At 39.3% G+C, this 25,931-nt stretch overlaps 1 protein-coding gene across 1 annotated transcript in view; it reads left to right on the top strand.

Moving 5' to 3' along the window:
- Window positions 1-16,973, top strand: part of ADGRG7 (adhesion G protein-coupled receptor G7) — a 170,824-nt gene extending 153,851 nt beyond the window's left edge. The window contains exons 13-14 of the mRNA XM_053705210.1: window positions 8,060-8,210; window positions 16,935-16,973. Of these exons, the coding sequence (XP_053561185.1) occupies window positions 8,060-8,210; window positions 16,935-16,973 (190 nt within the window). The remainder of the gene's footprint in view (window positions 1-8,059; window positions 8,211-16,934) is intronic.
- The last annotated feature ends 8,958 nt before the right edge of the window (window positions 16,974-25,931 follow it).

Below are 25,931 nucleotides of genomic sequence, written 5' to 3' on the forward strand. Positions count from 1 at the left end.
TTGAAAATAGCGCCTTGTGCGTGTGATATGGTGGCATTAAGCTCCATACCACACAAAATCCAAGCGCTGCTTTGACGTGCTTGTGCATTCTTTCCCCATAGACATCAATGGGGAGAAAGTGTTAGAAAAACACCTGTGATCGCGGAATGAAAAAGCCCTTTAATGCGACCCCATTGATGTCTATGGGGAAAAAAAGTTACGTTTAACCACCCTAACATAAATCCCAGGTCTAAACACCCCTAATCTGCTGCCCCCAACCTTCGCGACACCTACATAAACTTATTAACCCCTAATCTACCGCCCCCGACATCGCCGCCACCTAAATAAATCTATTAACCCCATAATCTGCCGCTCCCGATATCGCTGCCACTAAAATATACTTATTAACCTTTATTCTCCAACATCGCCCACATTATAATAAAGATATTAATGAAGAGATGAGGCAATGTATGCACTACTAAGTGGGTAGTAATTTAAAAACAGTCCTTTATTGGGCTTCTTTAAAAGTGCAAAAACCCATACTAAAGGCAGACATACAGACAAGAGGGACAAACGGCCTGACACATTTCGTGCCCCCTAGTGGTGCTTAATCATAGGCCTATGATTATGCACCACTAGTGGGCACGAAACACGTCAGGCCGTTTGTCACGCTTGTCTGTGTGTCTGCCTTTAGTATGAATGTTTGCACTTTTAAAGAAGCCCAATAAAGGACTGTTTTTAAATTACTACCCACTTAGTAGTGCCTGCATTTCTCTTCCTTGCTTTCGGACTGATCATCCGCTGCTACGGCACTCCGTTTTTGTGAGCATCTAGTAGGATGGTTTTTCATTGCAGTGATTCCAGTTCCTTTTTAGTGCAGCCGCACGACATGGCTCTCTAAATAAAGTTATTAACCCCTAAACCTCTGGCCTCCCACATCACTACCACTAAATAAACCTAATAACCCCTAAACTGACAGCCACCCACATCACAAAACATTAAATTAAACTATTAACCCCAAAACCTAACATTAAAATGACAAGATCCCTTTCTTAAAATAAATAAAAACTTACCTGGGATATTAAAAAAAAACCCAACTAAGTTTAAACTATAAATTAAACTAACATTACTATTAAACTAAAATTAAAATAACTATCAATTAAATAAATTAAATTGCTCATTAAAAAAACCTAACTAGTAAAAAAATTAAATCTACAGTTACAAACAATTAAAAATACTAAATAACAAAAAATACTAAATTACAAAAAATAAAAAATACTAAATTACGAAAAATAACAAATGAAATTATCCAAAATAAAAACAATTACACCTTACCTAATAACCCTATCAAAATTAATAAGCCCCCACAAAATAAAAAAAACCCTAGCCTACAATAAACTACCAAGAGCACTTAAAAGGGCCTTTTGTTTGGCATTGCCCTAAAGAAATCAGCTATTTTCCCTGTAAAAAAATACAAAGACCCCCCAACAGTAAAACCCACCACCCAACCAACCCCCCCAAAATAAAAAACCTAACTAAGCTACCCATTGCCCTGAAAAGGGCATTTGTATGGACATTGCTCTTTTAAGAATGCCCCAAACCCTAATCTAAAAATAAAAACACCCAAATAAAGTTTTAAAAACGTAACACTAACCCCTGATGATCCACTTACAGTTTTTGAAGTCCAGACATCCATCCTCATCCAGGCGGTGAAGTCTTCATCCCAGCGGCACGGAGCGGCTCCATCCTGAAGACATCTGGTGCAGAGCATACTCTTCATACGGTCGCCGCCGTATACTGATTCTTCAATGCAAGGGAGCCTTTTCAAAATGGCGTCCCTTGCATTCCTATTGGCTGATTTGATTTTGAAAATTCAAATCAGCCAATAGGATGAGAGCTACTGAAATCCTATTTGCTGTTCAAATCAGCCAATAGGATGAGAACTACTGAAATTCTATTGCACAACATTAAATTCCCCCCTCCCTCCACATCACTGCAATACCCTAAGTTTAGCAGTTACGCTGAAGCCTACGCTGTATATGTAATCTCGCCCAATGTTTTTAAAAAGACTGTTGGCTAGATTGCGAGTTGTACATTAGGCTCAAAAAGGTCCTAACGCTGCTTTTTCACTACCGCTGCTATTACGAGTCTTGCAGGTTTAGGGGCACCGCACACTTCTTTTGCCTTACCGCAAAACGACTTACTTAAACTTTGTAAACCCTTTTTTCTATGGGACATCCATAGCGCTGGTATTACGAGTCTGTCCTGGGAGGCCAAAAAGTGAGCAGTACACCCTCTACCTCCAAGATCCCTAACGCATTTTAAAGTCAGTAGTTAAGAGTTTTATGGTACAACGCCGTAGCATAAAACTCATAACTAAAGTGCTAAAAAGTACACTAACACCCATAAACTACCTATTAATCCCTAAACCGAGGCCCTCCCGCATTGCAAACACTATAATAAAATTTTTAACCCCTAATCTGCTGCTCCGGACATCGCCACCACTAGAATAAACATATTAACCCCTAAACCGCCGCACTCCCGCTTCACAAACACTATTTAAATATTATTAACCCCTAATCTGCCGTCCCTAACATCGCCGCCACCTACCTACATTTATTAACCCCTAATCTGCCGCCCCCAACGTCGCCGCCACTATACTAAATGTATTAACCTCTAAACCTAAGTTTAACCCTAACCCTAACACCCCCTAACTTAAATATAATTACAATAAATCTAAATAAATTTTAATAATATTATCTAAATAATTCCTATTTAAAACTAAATACTTACCTATAAAATAAACCCTAAGCTAGCTACAATATAACTAATAGTTAGATTATAGCTAGCTTAGGGTTTGTTTTTATTTTACAGGCAAGTTTGTATTTATTTTAACTAGGTAGAATAGTTACTAAATAGTTATTAACTATTTAATAACTACCTAGCTAAAATAAATACAAAAGTACCTGTAAAATAAAACCTAACCTAAGTTACAATAACACCTAACACTACACTACAATTAAATAAATTAACTAAATTAAAAACAATTAAATAAATTAAATTAGCTAAACTACAAAAAAAACCAAGCACTAAATTACAGAAAATTAAAAACAAATGACAGATCTTTAAACTAATTACACCTAATCTAATAGCCCTATCAAAATAAAAAAGCCCACCCAAAATAAAAAAAAACCCTAGCCTAAACTAAACTATTAATAGCCCTTAAAAGGGTCTTTTTTGGGGCATTGCCCCAAAGTAATCAGCTCTTTTACCTGTAAAAAAAAATACAAACAACCCCCCCAACAGTAAAACCCACCACCCACACAACCAACCCCACCAAATAAAACACTAACTAAAAAAACCTAAGCTCCCCATTGCCCTGAAAAGGACATTTGTATGGGCATTGTCCTTTAAAGGGCATTTAGCTCTATTGCAGCCCAAATCCCTAACCTAAAAAATAAACCCACCCAATACACTGTTAAAAAAACCTAACACTAACCCCCTGAAGATCCACTTACAGTTCTGAAGACTGGACATCCATCCTCAAGGAAGCAGCAGAAGTCTTCATCCAACTAGGCCAAAGTCCTCAACGAAGCCGGGAGAAGTCTTCATCCAAGCCGGGCGAAGTGGTCCTCCAGACGGGCAGAAGTCTTCATCCAGATGGCATCTTCTATCTTCATCCATCTGGCACGGAGTGGGTCCATTCTCAAGACATCCGACGCTGACCATCCTCTTCATCCGGAGTCTTCTTACTTAATGACGGTTCCTTTAAATGACGTCATCCAAGATGGCGTCCCTTAGATTTAAGAATTAAGGTTGAAAAAATCCTATTGGCTGATGCAATCAGCCAATAGGATTGAAGTTCAATCCTATTGGCTGATCCAATCAGCCAATAGGATTGAGCTCGCATTCTATTGGCTGATTGGAACAGCCAATAGAATGCAAGCTCAATCCTATTGGCTGATTGGATCAGCCAATAGGATTGAACTTCAATCCTATAGGATTTTTTCTACCTTAATTCCGATTGGCTGATAGAATTCTATCAGCCAATCGGAATCTAAGGGATGCCATCTTGGATTTAAAGGACCTGTCATTCAGTAAGAAGACTCAGGATGAAGAGGATGCTCAGCGTCGGATGTCTTGAAGATGGACCGCTCCGTGTCGGATGGATGAAGATAGAAGATGCCGTCTGGATGAAGACTTCTGCCCGTCTGGAGGACCCCTTTGCCCTACTTGGATGAAGACTTCTCCCGGCTTCGTTGAGGACTTCGGCCCGGATGGATGAAGACTTCTGCTGCTTCCTTGAGGATGGATGTCCGGTCTTCAGAACTGTAAGTCGATCTTCAGGGGGTAAATGTTAGGTTTTTTTTAAGGGTGTATTGGGAGGATATATCTTTTAGGTTAGGGATTTGGGCTGCAATAGAGCTAAATGCCCTTTTAAGGGCAATGCCCATACAACTGCCCTTTTCAGTGCAATGGGGAGCTTAGGTTTTTTTAGTTAGTATTTTATTTGGGGGGTTGGTTATGTGGGTGGTGGGTTTTACTGTTGGGGGGGCTGTTTGTATTCTTTTTTTACAGGTAAAAGAGCTGATTACTTTGGGGCAATGCCCCGCAAAATGCCCTTTAAGGACTTTTGATAGTTTAGTTTAGGCTAGGGTTTTTTATTTTGGGGGGGGGCTTTTTTTATTTTGATAGGGCTATTAGATTAGGTGTAATTAGTTTAAAGATCTGTAATTTGTTTATTATTTTCTGTAATTTAGTGGGGGGGGGTTGTACTTTAGCTAATTGTATTTTATTTATGTAATTGTATGTCATTTAGGGAATTGATTTAATTGTAGTGTGGTGTTAGGTGTAATTGTAACTTAGGTTAGTTTTTATTTTACAGGTACTTTTGTATTAATTTTAGCTAGGTAGTTATTAAATAGTTAATAACTATTTAGTAACTATTCTACCTAGTTAAAATAAATACAGACTTGCCTGTAAAATAGAAATAAACCCTAAGCTAGCTACAATGTGACTATTAGTTATATTGTAGCTAGCTTAGGGTTTATTTTATAGGTAAGTATTCAGTTTTAAATAGGGATAATTTAGTAAATGATAGTAATTTTATTTAGATTTATTTAAATTATATTTAAGTTAGGGGGTATTAGGGTTAGGCTTAGGTTTAGGGGTTAATACATTTAGTATAGTGGCGGCGACGTTGGGGGTGGCAGATTGGGGTTAATAAATGTAATAATAATATAATATATATAGAAAATTGTTTATTAGCAATCTGTTCTATCAGTCTCTTGCTGAGCGGGGTCTAAATGATTAACTTATGAGTGTTCACCTCACTATCCATCTAATAAATCACCTCACATTACAATAGTTAATGATCCCATTGATCCTGATTGGCCGCTCAAATCTTTAAAAGATCCCGACCAGCAGAGACTGATATCTCTGATGAAGCGCATGTGCCCATGCGCGAAACGCGTTAGATGGAGCTCACCTAGCTTTCAGAAGCCTGTTCTGCAATAAACTCCATTATTGACCTTTGGACTCAGCTTCCTTTTTTCCTCATTTCGTTAATAAATGTAGGTAGGTGATGGCGATGTTAGGGGCGGCAGATTAGGGGTTAATAATATTGAACTAATGTTTGCGAGGCGGGAGTGCGGCGGTTTAGGGGTTAATATGTTTATTATAGTGGCGGCGGTGTCCGGAGTGGTAGATTAGGAGTTAAAAATATAATGTAGGTGGCGACGATGTCAGGGCGGCAGATTAGGGGTTAATAAGTGCAAGATTAGGGGTGTTTAGACTCAGGGTTAATGTTAGGGTGTTAGGTGTAAACGTAAATTTTATTTCCCTATATGAATCAAAGGGGCTGCGTTACTGAGATTTACGCTGCTTTTTGGCAGGTGTTAGACATTTTCTCAACCGGCTCTCCCCTTTGATTCCTATGGGTAAATCATGTACGAGCACATACGACCAGCTCACCGCTGACTTAAGCAGCGCTGGTATTGGAGTGCGGTAAGGATCACAATTTTGCTCAACGCTCACTTCTTGCCTTTTAACGCCGGGTTTAGAAAAACCCGTAATACCAGTGCTGCAGGTAAGTGAACGGTGAGAAAAAACTTCTCGTTAGCACCACACAGCCTCTAACACAAAACTCGTAATCTGGCCGATTGTTATTGGTGGTTCTTCAGTGCTGAATGGGGACTTAAAATCCCCTCTTAGTATGCAGCCCCATTGTGTTTGTGCTGAGAGTGAAAACTGTCCTTCCCTGCTATTGTCACTTTCCAATTAGCCATTCCCTGGGTCACTTAACTCTGCCTTGCCCAACCTACAAAATACATATAACTCTCCCTCTGCCCACTCAGACTCAGACCCTGTTAACCTATTCCTTCCTTACTCAGTCCCTAGCTGCCTGTCCCTCTAATATCTTTGTTCTAGAATCAGCCATGACTGTGATGGTCACCAGTGTTCTTGTAAGGTTGCAAATAAAGTATATTCTGTTAACTTATTGTAATCTAAAGTACAGTGAAAGCAATACCCCACAACATAGCCACACCCCTGCGCAGCCAATACTGCACCCACAGAAAAAACAGACTCCACCCCAGCTGCTCAGACCCTTCTTTAAACCTTCTATTAATGTTGATTTAGGTACAAATCAACATGTTGAGGCATATTTAACAAATGTCTGTCGGACCTGATCTGACCTGACCTGATCAGGTTCGACAGACATCGCTGAATGCGGAGAGCAATACGCTCTCCGTATTCAGCATTGCCCGAGCAGCTCCCAAGAGCTGATGGTGCAATGCCGCCCCCTGCAGACTCGCGGCCAATGGGCCGCCAGCAGGGGGTGTCAATCAACCCGATCGTACTCGATCGGGTTGAATTCCGGCGATTCCTGTCCACCTCATCAGAACAGGCGGACAGGGTTATGGAGCAGCGGTCTTTGTGACCGCTGCTTCATAACTGCTGTTTCTGGCGAGTCTGCAGGCTCGCCAGAAATACGGGGCCTCAAGCTCCATTCGGAGCTTGATAGAAGGGCCCCGTTGACACCATTATGTTTGATCACTATATACCTTTCTGTGAGGTTTTGCTTTGCAAACTTAGGGCTATATTACGAGTGGAGCGCTATTGTTTGTACACAAGCGATATTGAGATGGCTTGCATGCGAGTTCTATTCTGCATGTATTACAAATTGAAAGTAAATGTTAACGCGTGAGCTCAATCACAATTTACGCTAGAATAATGACTGTGACCTCAGAGGTCTAGTTAACTGTTACGCCAGTCAAAAAAGTGTCACAAAACATATCAAAAATACATATAGACATATATATAAGTGCATTGGAGCCCACTGCAGTGAAGTAGATAAAAACATGTAAAAGCATATTTATGCAATGATCATATTTAATAAAAGTTTTAATTATGTGTTTACTGTAAATATTATACATTCCAATGTTCTGCACGTATGGGAATATGTTCTAAGTATTGATATTTATATATACCTATATATAATAATGTATATATATATATATATATATATATATATATATATATATAGGTATAAATATATATTTGTGCAAATATTCATCAGATATATATTTAAATATATCTTTAAGAATAAATAGAATATTTTCTGCTATGTGCAGAATTTTGTATTATGAAAATGCAATTTTATCTTCTTATGTTGCACTTTTAAATAACCAAGATCATGTTTGTGCGACTTGTGGTTGTTAAGTTTTTTGGCTCCATTAAAGTCTTTGGGTGAATGCGATTTTTCATTCTCAACTTTCAAAATCTATTTGTTAACCCAACTTTGCGAACGTGAGAGTGCATACTTATTACATTTAACTCGTAATATGAGCGTGAATCTCTGAGCGCAAAAAAATTACTTCTATTGGCTTACACTCTTAAGCACATAATCTAGTCCATAGTGACTATAGTTTGTGGATAAATCACTTGCTTATACCTAGGGATGAATAATATCCTATTATTAGTGTTTTATAATAAACATAGATCTATATCATATAGACTTAATACTGTGGATAACTTCTGACAACATTAACATGGATTTTTTTTTCTATGTCATTATTAGCACAAAAAGGACATCTATTTTAGAGAAGACTATTAGAGTGTTATCTATAGCGGTTTATTTTGGAGTCACCTGGATCTTTGGTTATATGATGCTAATCAATGAAACAGGATTTATCTTCAGCCTTATCTTCTGCATTTGTAATTCAACTCAGGTACTATTATTATTATTATTATTTTACTTTATAAAGTGCCAACATATTCTGCCGCGCAGTCCATGGGTACAAAAGATAAAAGTACAACGGTAATACAATATTTTTAAGAGAGACAACACAATTTAGCAAACAAATACAGAAGGAATTGAGGGCCCTATTCCTGTGGGAACTTACAATCTATAAGGGTAGCAGGGTGTAAAACAGGAGGTGGGGTCTGCAAAAGTGAGAATTATGTTAGTATGGAGTTAGATGAGGGTAATTATTAGGTAAGTGGAAATAATTTGTTACTGAGTTGGATGGTAGACTTCCCTGAATAAAAATGTATTTAGGAAGCATTTAAAGGAGGACAGGTTATGGTAAAGAAGCACATTCCAGATGGCAGGTGCTGCACAAGAGAAGTCCTTCAGTCTAGCATAGAAGAAGGTGACGGTAAAAGATGCAAGGTCCCGGTCATTGTTTTTAACTTATGGGGTGGGCTGGAGTATATTTGTTGATTAGTGAGGACAGGTGGGGGGGCAGCATTGGTAAGAGATTTGTAGGTCAGGGTAAGAATTTTGAATTTAATTATGGTGTAAATAGGAAGCCAGTGAAGGGACTCACAGAGAGGTGCAGCACATTCAGAGTATCAGGGAAGTATGGATTAGCCTTGCATTTAGGATGAATTGGAGGGGGTGGAGAGAGGAAGGCCAGTTAATAGGTTATTACAGTAGTCAAGTCAGGAACTTACCATTGAGTGGATTAGTTGCTTAGTAGTGTCAGCGCTCAGAAATGGATACATTTTGGATATATTGCATAGGTGGTTGTGGCAGGATGAAGAGAGCAATTTGAAGTGGGGTATGAAAGTATAAAGGACAGATTGTTACTCTGAGGCAGCAAACTTGGGGTGATGGGGAGATAGTGGTGCCGCCAACAATAATAGAAAAAGTCAGAAACTGGAGGACAGCTAGAGGGGGAGATTAACGATGTCTTGGAGTTGTTACTCCTTAAGTCGTGAGAGGCCATCCAGTAAGAAATGCCAGATAAGAAGTCTCTGATATAAGGAAGGACAGAAGGAGAGAGAGCAGGGGTGGGGTGGGTCGATATGAGTATTATCAGTATAGAGATGATAATTGAAGCCATAGCTGTTGATAAGTTTACCTAGTGAAGAAGTATAAAGAAGAGTCACCAACAAATGAGACAGAAAAGGACCTGTTAGAGAGATAAGAGAGGGCAGTATCACAGAGACCAAGAGAGTATGTAGGAGGAGGGGGAGGTAATCAGTGTCAAAGGCAGCAGAGAGGTCAAGTAAGATAAGTAATGAGTAGTGGCCCTTAATTTTAGCAGAAAGAAGATCTTTAGTAACCTTTTTGAGGGTAGACTCAGTTCAGTGTTAGGGACAGAAGCCAGATTGCAGGTGGTCAAGAAAGGAGTTGGAGGACAGGAAGTAGTTTTTTCAGGACTTTTGAAGCTAGTGGAAGCAGTGATATGGGGTGGTATTTTGCAGGAGAATTAGGGTCAATGTAGGATTTTTTGAGGATTGGGGTGACCTTTGCATGTTTGAAAGAAGGTGGGAATATACAGATAGAAAGGTATAGGTTAAAGATGTGAGTAAGAGCTGGAGTGAGGATGGAAGACAGAGAAGATATTAGATGTAAAGGGATATGGTGAGAAGGTAGTGAGGCATGTGGAAGACAGTAAGGAATCCACTTCAATCTCAGTGGCTGGGGGGAAGATGCAGAGAGTGGCAGAGGGGCTGACCATGGGTGGAAATGGAAGATTGCAGGCTTGTTTTGGGATGTTGTTTTGGATGGTATGCTTTCTTTTAAAAAGTAGACTGTCAGGTCTTGAGCACTAAAGAAGATGAAGGGGGTGGTGCAGGTGGTTAGAGGAGAAAGTTGAAAGGGGGAATTGTTGTTTAGGGTTTGAGGAAAGAGTAGATATAAGAGAAGAGAAGTATGTTTGTTTGGCTAAGTGTAGATCAGAGGTGTACGGATGAACTTATAGTGGATGAAATCAGGTTCAGGGCGGGATTTCCTACGGGCACATTTTTGCAAGTAGCACGTTTGCTGAGAGTGCTAGAGCTGTAACTGATGATATGAGGTTTTGCATAGTTGGGGAGGAGAGAGAGTGTCTAGTGCAGAGGAAAGAGTATAGTTATAATGGGTTGTAACAAGGTCATGGTAGGATATCATTGAAGCGTGGGGGAGGAAATTTTGAATAAGGTTGGAAAATTGGAGAGGATCCACAGCCTGCAGATTTCTACAGGTGCGGGGGCGAGGGGAAGAAATAGGTTTAGCCTGTACATTAAGATTATAGGTGAGCAGATGGTGGTCTCACATGGCAAACTGGCAACAGGTAACAGGTGATGTCAGATAAATAACAGAGGTAGGAGAATAACAGATCAATAGAGTGTTCATCGCGGTGAGTATGGAAACCAGGAGGCAAAGTTGTCAAGCACTTGGGAGGTTGGTCCAGCGGGGGCGATAGATGACTGCCACTCTGAGGGAGAGGTGGAAAAAAGGTAAATGCAGTTGACTTCAAAGGAGGAAAAGGAGAGGCAAGCAGAGGCAAGTACGGATAGGAGCAGGAGGGGAGAGCAAGATTCCAGCACTGCCACCATGTCTCTCACCTGGAGACCACCATGTGTGAAAGCAGCAATGGAAGCATTGTCATAAGAAGATAGCCATGTTTCAATAATTGAAAGCGTTGAAAACAAACAGGCAAGCGAGTGTTCCAGAGTGCACAAGAAAAGAGAGGATAAGCCCTGTGAGTTAATGGAGATGAGATTGTTAAGATTGTGTGGCCTTGAATTTTACAGTGGGAGATTGAGTGAGAGTGTGGTAATTTCAGCATGACCAGGGTTAGGAGAGATGTCACCAGCAGCAATCAGTAGTAGGAGTGGGAGTGAAAGAAGGTGAGAGTGAGACATGTAGGGGCGGGTATAATTAGAGACAGGAGAGTTAGATGGGGAAGTATTTATATAAGGAGACAAATTAGTAATTGAGAGGTCACCATAGGGGATGATAGAATGTAAGGTGAGATATGGATAATTTGGAGGTAATTGTTATAGGGATGTGCAGTAAGTTTTAGGAGAAGGGCAGACAGAAAGAGCAGAAAATACATGAAGAGCATTGTGTGGTTGTATACTTAGTAGGGATTACCTGTTAGTGGGTTGTTGTGAGATTGCAGTTTTTCCCTCCAGTCTCTAACTCCAGTTAGTAACTCGGCCACTTGTAACATAGGGGTCAGAGAGCCGGTGTTCTGCTGCTTATAGCAGTGAGATCTGATTACTAATGATTTGATTCCAGACATCTGGTTACAGGCAGCATAACTACGCAGGAGTTACACACTTGCAAGTTAGATTGTAGGTGGGAGAATAAATGGCAGGGAATGCAGACTGAAGTTATACAGGAAAGCAGATACCAGATTACAAAATAGTCATGAATTCAGACAGAGGAAACGCATACCAAAATATTACAGTTTAAAGGGACGTGGACAAGCAGCCAGGGTAGAAATGAGAACAGAAGAAATGCATACAAAAATATTACAGTTTAAAGGGACATGGACAAGCAGCCAGGCTAGAAATGGGAGCAGATGAAATGCATACAAAAATATTACAGTTTAAAGGGACATGGACAAGCAGCCAGGCTAGAAATGGGAGCAGATGAAATGCATACAAAAATATTACAGTTTGAAGGGATGTGGACAAGAAATGGGAGCAGAAGAAATGCATATCTGTAGACAGATGAGTTAGGGTTGTAGGTCCTTCTGGATGAGTGCATTATGGATATGACTTCAGTTGGCAGAGGCGTAACTAGAAACAACAGAGCCCAGGTGCAAGAATCTAAGAAGGGCCCCCCCACCCCACCCCCCAAAAAAAAGGGAATTTGATACATATCTTTTTCTTTTTTTTTTTTTACATTTAACACAGAAATAAAATGTGAATCAGATTACATGTCGGCAAAAGGAGTACCTTGTGCCCACAGTCTGTGAGATGGTCTGACCCCCTATTACTGTTTATAGTGACACTGTTTAACCCACTAGTACTGTATATAGTGAGTCAGTGACATAGTCTGTAATCTGCCGGTGAGATGGCTGGCCTGACCCTACCTGCCCCAGTACTTTATAAAGTGACCACAGTAGTCTGTGACATAGTCCAGCCCCCCATACTGTATATAGTGGCACTGTATAGTGACACTGTTTACCCCCTCCCCCCATGCTGTAGTAACAAGGTCTGTAATTTGCTGGTTCCACAAACATACACAAACACGCATACACACACATACATACACACACATACACACACACACATACATGCATAAATACACACACAGTCGCATACATACACACACACACATAAACACTAATGGGTAAAACAAAAAGACTAACCCCTGTAGTCAGAGACACTAGTGAAGCATCATGTCACACTCACATGATATCAGTGCAGGCAGTGGCAGGCCAACATTTTGAAGCTGGGCCCCCACCCTTGGGAGCCCAGTCGCAATTGCAACCTCTGCACCCCCTGTAGTTTCGCCCCTGTCAGTTGGTAACTTTGCCACTTGTAACACAGGGCCACATATTAAACACAGAGCTCAGAGAGCCTGTGTTCGTCTGTTTATAGAAGTGAGATCTAACTACTTGCTCGATAGGAAAGTAAAAAAATCAGTAACATATTTCAGTTTTTTTTTTATTAGAATGATTGAAACACATCATTAAAATACAATAACCAAACACAGTGAAAAGCTTAGTCTTAAACTACAGTTTTGTATATTTACCAATTTTGTATGACAGATCTCTCTCAATTTAATTTTAATTTGTTCAAGGATGTTAATTAATGTGTGTTGCCCATTTTCATCTTTATAGCATATTAGAGAGAACTGATCCTCTGTAATCCACTGAATTTACTGTCATGTATTAAATGTATTAATTGCAAACATGCTCACTATGGGCTCTTGGCTGTTCCTCTCAAGTCTCAGCAATGCTCAGTGAATTCCTTTCCTGCTTTCTCATTGGCTAGACAAGCTGATACATATACAAACAGGAAACACTGAATACCCCCTTTTTAACTTGTTTTAACTGGTGTTAATAAACTTTAAAAGCATTTAAAAATGCATTGTAAAAATGCAAAATTGCTTCAGTAATATATCTCTTAAAACCCTTGTTGAACATGTTCATCTGGTCTCGTATGCTGTGGTCGGATTGATGTCCAACACAGGTAAAGATTTGCTGTGATCTAAGTAATTAGTGTGTGGCATGTAGTTTAGTGAGGTCAATAACAAAATAGTTTGCAAAATAAATAATGTGCACTGTATTTTTATGTTGTACTTACTTAAATATTTTTGTATGATTTCATTTTGTTGTTACTGGTTTAGAAACATGGGTGTCCACAGAAATATTTCCGGGGGGGGGGGGGGGGGGGGGCAAAAATTTAAATAAATTCCCCTTATCATAAAAATATCAGTGGCAACATGTGAAGCTTGAATTTTAAACATGGTAACTTATCAAAAGATTGACAAAATTGAGTGCTTGTGTGTAGAAATAAGGCAGGGCTTGACAAATATAATTTGAAAATCTGAAGCTGAAAAATAATTTTTGGGGGCTGTAATATGATGAGAAAATATTTTATTTACAACACACACATCCCATAGAAGGTTTGACATTCTCTTGCAAGCACAAAATAGTAGAGTTAGTTACAACCAAATGGTAATATCCCAGAACCACATCAGAGTCTCATCCTCCAAGGGTCCCTTACCTACAGCCATACAATGCATGCCTTCAAACAAACACACTGAGCTACAAACAAGGGTCACACAGGCCTTTTGTAATTTACCTAGACACATGCAAAATACAAAAATGCATTTTTTAACCGGACTGGGTGCACATCTCATGTCACCGCAAAACTCACAGTCATGGCTACTCATCAGCACTCTCAGACAGCTACACAGCTCACAGCAACTCAGGCAGTTAACCCAAGACCAGCCTGGGTGAAAAGCCCTCAGGAAATAATTTCTGAACAAAATATTAACAAAGCACATAGAAATTCTGGCGCTCTCTTGCAAGCACACATCTAGAAGAGTAAGGTTTATTTTAAAGCTAAATAGAAGAGTAAGGTTTAATCTAACTGTGTAATTTTTGTTTAACCTTTTAACAGTGTTGCAGCGTTCTATTCCGCCCTAACCGTGCCGGAATAGAACGTCTAAGCCGTTTGGCTGTCCTGAAGCCATTGACACTTCCTGGATGGGATCGCGGTCTGGAGGGCATGTGTTGTTCCGATGTAGACAAGTTAACCCTGTCATTAAACGGGTTAAAGGGATAGTAAACACCAAAAATTTTATTGTTTAAAAAGAAAGATAATCCACTTATTTACCATTCCCCAGTTTTACATAACCAACACTGTTATAGAAATATACTTTTTACCTCTGTAATTACCTTGTATCTAAGCTTCTGCAGACAGCCTCCTTATCTCAGATCTTTTGACAGACTTGCATTTCAGGCAATTAGTGCTTACTCTTAAATATCTTCACGTATATGAGTACAGTGTTATTTATATGAAACACATGAACTAACACCCTCTAGCCGTGAAAAAATGTCAAATGAATTTAGATGAGAGGCGGCCTTCAAGGGCTTAGAAATTAGCAGATGAGCCTACCTAGGTTTAGGTTTCAACTAAGAATAACAAGAGAACAAAGCAAATTTGATGATAAAAGTAAATTAGAAAGTTGTTTAAAATTACATGCCCTGATGGGGGAAGAGGAGGAGTTTGGAGTAAGAGAGTGTGCTCCAGGCTACCACACCCTGTAGCTTGATCCTAGGCGGCTTTTCTTTTTGCGCGCCTGGCTTTCCCCTAGACCTGGGAAAAGCCTTGCTACAGCACAAGAAAAAAGAAAAAGAATACTCCATCTGTGCTACCCCGGCAGCACAAGTTTCCAACTGCGCTAAACAAGATCTGACCCACCAAGAGCTTACTTTGCCTGGCAGTCTATCTATGTAAGCTCCATTCCTGGTGGAGGAAACAGGAAAATCAGAAGGCGGGCTTCCCACTCTTAAGGCTGCCACCGGAGTGGGGTAAGCAGCCCAGAGACTTTGTGCATATTTACAGCCCCATCACAGCGGCGGCCACCCGCAACTCACCCAGTCTTGCCACCGAACTGGAAAGGTCAACGAGGCTCGGAAGAACTGAAAGTATCCGGCTGGAGCGGTGCCGGCACCTGAAACGAGGCTCTGCAAGATCAGCTGTTCTCCCCACCCACCGGTGCTGCGAGTGGGGATTGAACAACGCAAGTGCAAGTCCTGGTTAACCCTGGCTCCTGCGAGAGGCACCTTCAAAAGGGATCTTACCCCTACAAGCAGCGACGGATCTACCCCACCGATGTTGCGAGGTAGCTGCTGCAGGATAAGCCGATAACTAGGGGGAAATAGACCGGCATTACCCTCAAAAACCGAGCTGATCAATCCTAGCCTGGAAACGGTTTGTAGCATCAAGCAGAAGAGAAAAGGGAAATAACAGGAAGCAAACCGGTTGCTTAACAGGTCCAGCCATAGTCACAGAGCCGCATGGTGAGTGTGGGTTGGCGGCCCCTATGTTTTCACACGCTTACTGCCGAGAAGGGAAGCTGGGGATAAGCCTATAGCTAAATCTAAGGGCTGGAACTCAATATTGGGTACAGGAACTTTGGCTTAACACCTGGCTGATTAACCCCTGAAAGGGGAAGATCTGGGGAAAGAGACAATTAAAATAAAAAACTAAAGTTTGAACTGCTGAACTTTCTGAATCTGCTTTATCCTGCTGAGGCACAACTGATTTAACTTTGTTTTAGCAGCTTTTCAACAAACTTTCGTTAAATAGCGGATTTCATTTAACCCATGAACACTTATTCTGACTTTTGTTTTCCCCTTCCTTCTTTCTCCTCCCTGCCCTCTGGACACTAAAGAGACTAACTATTGCCAGCGGGATTGGGGGCTTAGGAGCTAGCTGGCAATCTGAATGGAAGTTGGCTTTGAAGCCGGTTATTGTTTTGCTGCATACAGTAGTTGTAGCTTATACAAGAGCTGAGATTTAAGACTCAGCTCAGTTGTCTGGGTAGAAATTGCTTTCAGTTAGACACATGGGAATTGACCTTGTTTTCACCACCGTTTAATAATTGCTGGTATCAAGAAGTAACATTGTTTTTTTTCTTTTTAAGTTGGTAACAATATTGTCGGGCATCTGTAAAGTTTAAATTGCTTGGTTCTGCCTGAATGATGTAGGAAAAAGGAGGAAAGAATTTGTTGGTCTTTTTCTCCTGAACTCCTTTTTCCTTCCTCTTTTTTTTTTTTCTTTTTCTTTTTCTTTTTTTTTTTCTGAATTGTACAACTGTGGAAAGGTAGATATAGAACCAAAAGCAAATGATCCTGCACAGGTACAGAAATAATTTATTATTCTAAGAGGCAAGTTAAAATTAAGTCAGCTCCAATTTTCTAAAGCTATTTCCTGAATGTATTAAGCATTATTATCGGTGGGTCATTTTGTCCTAACTGAGCTGTGTGAGTTGAAATAGCATCAAGCAGTTATTAATCCAGCATTAGCTGGCATAAAACTGAATTATCCTATTCTAAGGCTGAGGGTTAGTTCTTAGCAAAAGTACTGAAGTGACTTAGAATAAGTTCAAGGCATCCAAGATCAACCCTATCTATACTGCTTCTTACAGTAATTTACCTGCTGATTACTAATGATTAGTCTTTTTTGAACTCAATTGCTTCTGTTAGCTTAACAGTAAGTGCAACATAGGAAATCATTTATCTTAGATTTAGGCTATTAGTGGTGGCAATTCCGGTCCTTGTCTTGTGGCACCAGATTGTAATTTGTTCACTGGTTCTCCCGGTCTTAAAAATTAAGGTTATTAGTGGACACTATCCCACCCTATTTCACTTGCACTGTATTTTTGAAGAGGTCAGTTGGTTTTTGGCTCCCCTCTCCTATTTATCACTTTTTCTGGCACCCCTTCTGATTGGCACGTGCCCTCGGCACTTCACTTTCTAACACTTTCGCCCCCCTCTTTTTTTTTTCCCCTCACTAAAACACTCTCCTCACAGTAGGGCACGCTCCCTAAATCACTTAATTTACTCGGCGCTTATTGCACGTAATTTTTTTAGTACACTTCCCTGGTTGTGTATGGATAAATATATCACCTCACCTTCACTCACGGGGAAAAATACTCCGGGTATGGCCGCCAGGAACAAGGACCGTAAGAATAAAATCTTGCCGGGGACGCCGGCAGATACACCTTTAGAACCTACACCTTCGAACCCCCAAAATCTAACGACTCTAAACGAAACAAATCTTGTTGCAAGAATATTAGAAGCTATCACTCCGAAATTTGACTTACTGAAAAATGAAATCAGACAAGATATCTCCCTACTGACTGTAGAGGTCAGACAATTTTCAAAAAGAATCCAAGAGGCAGAACAGAGAATCTCAGATCTAGAGGATATGTCAAATGGTTATTTTTCTAAGCTTGAAGATCACCAATCTGAGATCCTGAAATTAAAAGCTAAGGTAGAAGATTTAGAAAATAGATCAAGGAGGAACAACCTCAGAATTATTGGTCTCCCAGAATCAGTTAGGCAGGATGAGCTCATGCAGGTGATGACACACACCTTACCACAACTGTTAAAAATTCCCCCAGCACAAACAAGCATCGTTATTGAAAGAGTGCACAGGCTGGGGAGGGCTCCTGATTCTTCAACCAATCTCACCAGACCCAGACCAATTATCGCAAAATTCCTGAATTATCAGGATAAAGTATTGTTTCTTCAATCTTACCGAAAACATCAACCCATCTTCTACAATGGGAACAAAATTTTGTTATTTCAAGATTTCGCTATAGAAACCTCCACAAAGAGGAAGGAGCTCTCCCTGGTCTGTGGTAGGATGTTGAAGATGGGCTGGCAAGCTACGGTTATATATCCAGCTAAACTTAGACTTACACACGATGGTCAAACGTTTTTTTTTTACTCAGCAGTTGACGCTGAGAAAAAGATAGTGGAACATGGGGCTACCTGTTAAATTTATTGCAAAAAAAAAAAGGATTGTGTCAAATATACTAAGGATGATAAAGGGTTTAAATTTTTTTTTTTTTCCCCTTCTCTTCTCTGTCCCCTGGCTTTCTCCCCCCCCTCCCTCCCCTCCGGCTCGGGCGCTAGTAAGTATAAGGGTTACCTGTGTATATTCACCCCACCTTGATAATTATACATGAATAATCTTAGGAATAAAGATATTAAAATCACGTCATGGAATATTGAAGGGATTACATCTCCCATCAAACGAAAAATAATCTTGACACACTTGCAGAAAACCAAGTCCCTAATAGCGCTACTCCAGGAAACACACTTGAACGCAGAGGAGTCGTTAAAATTGAAATCTTCCTGGGTGGCGGAATGCATTTTTGCTCCCTCAGCTAACAGGAGTAAGGGGGTGGCAATCCTGATAGGTAAGAGATTAACTTATGAAAAACTAGACACCCTGATAGACCCAGACAGCAGGTTTATAATTCTAAAACTAAAAATTGTCAACTCAATTTTTACTATATGCAACTTGTATGCACCAAACATAATTGAGTATGGGTTCTGGGACTCTCTCCAGGCTAAAATTCTGCAAATAGCGGAAGGTCACTTAGTTATAGCAGGGGACTTCAATATGACCCCACAAGCCCCAATAGATAGATTGAGACATGGTGTAAAACAAAAGATAAACAAAAAAGACAAATTGGAAAACAAAATATTCAAATCTATTACGCGAAACCTAGCAGTCAGAGATATTTGGAGGGTTCAAAATCCTGACTCTAGAAAATACACATGCTGTTCTAAAACAACCAAATCTTTATCAAGAATTGATCTGATGTTAATCAATGATAGCCTCTACCACATGGGGGCCAGAGCACATATATCTGAAATTCTATTATCCGATCATGCTCCTATTACACTAAACATTTCAGCCTCAAAGCTCGGCATAAAAAGACAGGTGTTTTATTATCCTAAGTATCTGGATAAGAATGCAAAATATAGAGAATGGTTAAGAGAAAGATGGGAGGAATATATTCGAAACAACAAAGACTCAGTGGCGAGTCCTCTGACACTGTGGGAAACAGCGAAAGCGGTATTGAGGGGGGACATAATCGCCTATATGGCAAATATTAAAAGGAAAACCAGGCTGAGGGAAAGACAAGTTATTAATACAGTAATCAATGCTTATAACAGATATATAAATATATCGTCCAATGAGAACTGGAGAAACTATATTAAAGCCAAAGAAGAAAGAGACACCCTCTTACTTCTCAACGCAACTCAAGCAGATCTTAGATATCAATCTAACTTTTACAAATTTGGCAACAAATCAGGCAAACTATTGGCTAAACTGGTAAAATATTCAAGATCTTCTAAAACAGTGGATACCATACGAATTAATGATACATTACTTACCTCAGCGGAAGAAATTTCTGAATCTTTTTTCCTATATTATAAGGCAATTTATGCGGCGAACCCAGTTAACATGGTTATGAAAGAGAGCTTTTGGAAAAACATTTCTCCTACGAAAGTGTCCGCTGAATTTAATTTGGGGCTGAATGCTCCAATAACAGAGCTGGAAGTAAGTCAAGTAATTCAAAGTCTGAAAAAAGACAAAGCGCCGGGTCCTGATTCGTTGCCAAATGAATTCTATAAAAGTTTAAGTAAAGCAATCACTCCGCAGTTGACGATTCTTTTTAATTATCTTTTCCAACAGAATAACCTAATACCCCCCAGCTTCTTGGCATCTCATACCATTTTAATACCTAAAGCTGATAAAGATCCACAATCCAGAGAGTCCTACAGACCCATCGCACTTTTGAACACGGATTACAAAATATTCGCTTCAATCATGGCAAAGAAAATGCAAAGAGGCTTGGGGGAAATAATCCATAAAGACCAGGTGGGGTTTCTCGTAAAAAGAAGTTCCTCATCCAAAATTAGACAACTCCTCTTATCCATCGACTACTTTAAGAACAGTGAAACAAAGTTAGCAGAAAGTATATCCGACGCGGCGATTATAGCGATTGACGCCGAGAAGGCGTTTGATCGAGTCAGCCATGACCATATTCTAACATCACTAAAATAATTTGGATTCCAAGATAAATTTCTAAATTTGGTAAATAATCTATGTAGGCAGGCAACATCCAAATTACTTATACACGGGCAGGAGTCACAGTCTATATGCTTAGAACAGGGTACAAGACAGGGCTGCCCGCTCTCTCCTTTGTTATTCGATTTGGCAATTGAACCTTTGGCTATAAAGATTAGAAACTATATTGAAGGCATTAAGATTAATAATCAGGAGCTGAAAGTATCCATCTCCCCATGGTATGCCCTTCTGAACTCACAGAAGGGTATTAGTAACGTTGAAAAATGAGCTCAAAAATGGTCGGACTATCTATCTATGAGTATAGATAAGGACACACATATTGCGAAATCCTTCTCGCTATTACATAACTCTACGATATCTGAAACATGGAGAGAGTCCCATACAAAACTCATATATCAGATTTACTATACACCAGACAAAGCATTTAGGTGGAACAATGCTGATTTTAAGAAATGTCCAAAATGTAGTCTATTAGCGGCTGATTTACTGCATATGATATGGTCCTGCCCAAAAATAGAACAATTCTGGTATAAACTAGAGTTTTGGCTAGTGAAAGTGATAAAAATCAAACCTCTTAAACTATATTGAACGCATTAAGATTAATAATCAGGAGCTGAAAGTATCTCTCTATGCGGATGATCTGCTTGTCTATGTCTCTAACACTCCCAGGAATATCCCAAGAATTCTTAATATAATTGAACAATTTGGCCAATTCGCAGGTTATAAAATGAACAAACAAAAAACTGAACTGCTGTGGTTAAGGAAGACTGGTACGTGATTTTTAAATCATCCATTTAAGACGGTTCTGAAATCATTCCGATATTTGGGGATTAACATCTCTGCAGACCCTCGGGAATGGTATTCCCTAAATCTTACCCCAATCTTTACACGTGCAATTTCACTTATGAGAGATTGGCAGAATTTACCTTTATCTCTTTCGGGGCGTGTTGCCCTATACAAAATGATAATACTGCCAAAAGTATTATACATTCTGCAGAACCTCCCGATCTTTATAAAAACGCAAGATAGCAAGAAATTTAATGCTGCACTTAGGAAATTCATATGGCAGTCAAGGAGACCTAGAGTTGCTCTGCAAAGATTATATCTGGCAAAGCAATTTGCGGGGTTAGCTCTTCCAAACCTCTATTTTTATAACCTGTTTTTTCTGGGTCGCACTGCGGCAGATTGGGTGGCAGAAGCGGATTACTTTACGGATAACGCGTTAGAAAATAGCCTAATATTTCCTTTAAAGACAGTATCTCTCTTACATACACCACTCCATTTAATACCTAAATCAGTGAGAAATTTCCAAACTATTCATGTAATAATTCAGGCTTGGAAGAAAATAGGCACACTTTTGTGAATAAATACCAGTATCCCTAGGTATCAAACCTTTATAGGAAACATAGAATTTCAAGAGGGGTCCCAGGCCCTGCACCTGAAAAAGTGGCAAGAGCAAGGACTTAGTCAGGTTGCACAGCTTCACCATACAGAGTCAGGAATTATTAAATCTTTTCAAGAACTGAAAGAAGAATTTAATCTCAACAATAAAGATTTCTTTGCCTATCTTCAAGCCAGGCACTACACATGTCAGCTGCTTGCTCAGTTTGAGTGGAAGTGGTCATGGGGAAAGTTGGAGACACGGCCCGCCCTAATCAAAGCATTTAGGTGGAACAATGCTGATTTTAAGAAATGTCCAAAATGTAGTCTATTAGCGGCTGATTTACTGCATATGATATGGTCCTGCCCAAAAATAGAACAATTCTGGTATAAACTAGAGTTTTGGCTAGTGAAAGTGATAAAAATCAAACCTCTTAAACTCTCCTCGTTAAACATTATTTTTTTGACTAACAACAAGGAGGACTTTAGAGATGCCAAGATATTAAATCTTGTACTTCTTGCAGCAAGAAATTTGATTTTCAAAAAATGGAAATCAAGATTTATACCCACAGTAAATGAAGTCAAAAACTATCTCAAAAAGCAATATAGAATAGAACAACTGGCTACAGATTTAAATGCAGAGGGCGAGATTGTCGCATTCTTTAATAAATGGTCCAAATTTATTAAAAGTTTCTCGCCAAACGAAATAGAGATTATGATAAGCCCATTTCAAAACTCGGAAATAGTGCTTTTGGGTATTTGGTAGCATGGGCCTGGTGTGGAGGGGGAGAGAGGGAGGGAGGGAGAGAAAAAGGTAACTAATAGCTCTTCTTCTTCTTTTTTTTTTTTTTTTTTGTCTTTGTTGTGGTGGTCTGATCCTTATACTGGATTGCTGGAAAGTAAAGGTGCCGGGAACTTTCCAAGCACCTAACACACTGGAATATTTAACAAAAATGTATTACGTGCAAACTAATCTAGTTGCCCTAGATTAGATTCGCCCAGCATATCCAGTAGATGGTATTAGCGTGGAATATTTAATTTGTATTGAATTATATATCGTATGTACACCAGATTATGGTTTACGGTTGGTTTTGTTTGTACCCTGATGTTTTCGAAAAAACTAATAAAAATTAAGAATAAAAAAAAAAAATTACATGCCCTATCTAAATCATGAAAGTTTTATTTTGACTAGACTGTCCCTTTAAAGGATTACTTTCTGATATAATTTTTAAGCTAAACAACTAACATATAAAAATTAATAAACATTAATTAAAACCTACTGACCTATATTTTCTCCAAAACGAAGTTTCATAACGTTCTAAAATTTATATCTTTTATTCGCCGATGATGTCACGTTATCCTGCCCACTATTTTCAGCACTGCATGTTCAAAATACTTAAACCAATAACTTTGTGTTTAAAGCGCCATTTTGAAACCTAGGTATTGTAAACGGATTGGTACAGAGCAAAGGATACCCACGGAGTGGGTTTGGAAAACAATTAAATTTGCAGACAAGATTTCTGACATACGGTAGAGATATGTTAATGAAATGCTATTGATAAAAAGCGTATTTGGGGTAGTTAGTTAGTAACAGGCATAGAAAATATTTACTTACAGTGGCCCTTTAAGTCCCTTTATAAGGGACATGAAACACAGCATTTTTCTTTCAGGATTCAGATGCAATTTAAAGAAAATCTTTCCAATTTACTTCTATAATCAAGTTTACTTCATTCTGTTGTTATCATTTTTTGAAAAGCAGGTAGATAGGTTTAGGAGTATGCATGTGTCTGGAGCACCTTATGGTCGCATTTTTGCAACAATGAGTTTAACAATGTTATACATTGTGAAAACACTGCTGCCATCTATTGCACAAAAGCATTCTTGCAATACTCCTGCCATATACTTCCCCAGGCACGTGTATGCTACCTACCTAGGTATTCTCTTAAAGAAAGAGTACCATGAGAAAGAAAATTGGTAATAGAAATTAAATTAAAAACTTTTTAAAAACTGTATGTTCTGTCTGAATCATGACAAAAAATATTGGATTTAAATGTGTATACAAAGGACGTTTACCTAGCACTGCAAAATCCCTAGTGAAGTTCTAAAAAGGCAGATTTTGCTATACTTTTCCAAGGGGCATCCAATGCATTGCTGTAAGTGGAGAGACAAGGCCAGTGCAATATAGCACTGCATGACATGACAATTCTTCTGTATTTACACTATGGGGCCGATTTATCAAAGCTTCAACTGATAATGCGCTGGAAGTCCGCATCAAATTTGACGCAAATTGAATCTGCCGTAATTAACAAAGCATCAACATCGTCAAATGTTGAAATGTGTGACATAGTATACACTCTCGTGCAATTAATCCGACGCAGATTGATGCTTGTGTTATTCGAGCGGAATACTGATCATTTGCCCTCATATTCGACTCTATTTGAACCTCTTACCAAGTTATCAAATATTCAACAGGTACGCTAGCGTTTATTCTGATGCAGCGTACCTATTGTTCAAACCACCACCTCAGAGGCCGCGAATGCCATAGAAATCAACGGGACTTTGAAAACACAGAAAGGTTTGTGATACTTTGTAGACGCTGATACAACTAAAACCAATACAAATCTTTTAAATCACATTCTCTTTCATGTTTGGCAATATTAATACACCACATTAATCTATAATACACTCAGCTAATATTTTCCCACAAAGGATAGCAAGCAAGAGAATGACAACTATTGCATTGTATGGCTGTAGGTTAGGGACCTTGGAGGATGAGACTCTGATGTGGTACTATTTTGCTTTAACTCTATCTGTGTGCTTGCAAGAGAATGACAAACTTTCTATGTGATGTGTGTGTGTTTTGTAAATAAAATATTTTCTCATCATATTACAGCCCCTAAAAATTATTTTTCAGCTTCAGATTTTCAAATCATATTTGTCAAGCCCTGCCTTATTTCTAAGCTATACTTTTATAAGCCATGTTTGGCAATGCTAATACACCACATTTTGTAATATTGGAGTCTAAAAACAACATAATCAATAACTCACCTTTTAAGTCTCCACAACGCTGCCATCTAAAAACTAGAAAACCAGAGTCATGAATTTATCTATATTTAAATACTCACGTGTGGGGCATAAGTAATTCAGTTAATTGCACAATCAATATCAAGCATACACCTGCATTTACAGTTGGTGAACTTGTCATCTGGGAGGTGCTTACATACATTTACAGCTGGTGAACTTGTCATCTGGGAGATGCTTACATACATTTACAGCTGGTGAACTTGTCATCTGGTAGATGCTTACATACATTTACAGCTGGTGAACTTGTCATCTGGGAGATGCTTACATATATTTACAGCTGGTGAACTTGTCATCTGGGAGGTGCTTCCATACATATTACCGTTAAAACAACAACTTTGTGCTCGTATAATGACGCATCCATGAAAAAATCAGAAAACCTACCATGTTATGTACTGTGTGGGTCGCAGAAGTAATTTAGTTAATTTCATCAATCAATATCAAGCGTCCACAGCTGGTTTTCAGCAATTTAACTTGTCATCTGGGAAGTGCTTCCATACATGTTACCTTTTTAAAAATCACTTTGTGCTCGTATAATGACGCACAAATACAGAAAACCCATCATTAATTGGTCTGTGATGTAATGTGTGCCGGATAAGTTATTCAATCAATTACTGCAATCATTTACAGATGGAGAACTTGGCATTATAAAAAGGTGTTTCAATCGACACAGACTTCATATCCTGATTAATTTACAATGGAGTTGTTGGGCATGTTGGAGATTGCTTTATTATTACAGAGACGCAGAGCAAGATGGGTGATGATAGTTGTGGAGCATCAAAGAAGACGCCAGTGGTTGCAGAGGGTTTTCCTGCCTAGTATTGGTCTCCAAGCCCTCAGTGATCGAGAGGCGATCTGTCGATTTCGACTCAATAGAGCTTCTATTGAGAGGCTCTATGTCAAAATTAAGGACTCTTTTGAACCACTAACTGCAAGGACTAGGGCAATCCCTGGGATGGTAAAGTTACTATCGGCCCTCTATTTTTTGGCAACTGGATCATAATTTCAGGCTGTGACAAGTCTAGGCATAGGTATGAGCCAGGCAACCTTCTCCCGTCATCTGTAGGTTGTCCTGAATGCCTTGCACCAACACCTAGTCCATCATATCCACTTCCCAAGCTCCATGT

The sequence above is a fragment of the Bombina bombina genome, chromosome 3, assembly GCF_027579735.1.
Source record: "Bombina bombina isolate aBomBom1 chromosome 3, aBomBom1.pri, whole genome shotgun sequence".
In the NCBI taxonomy this organism is placed as follows: Eukaryota; Metazoa; Chordata; class Amphibia; order Anura; family Bombinatoridae; genus Bombina; species Bombina bombina.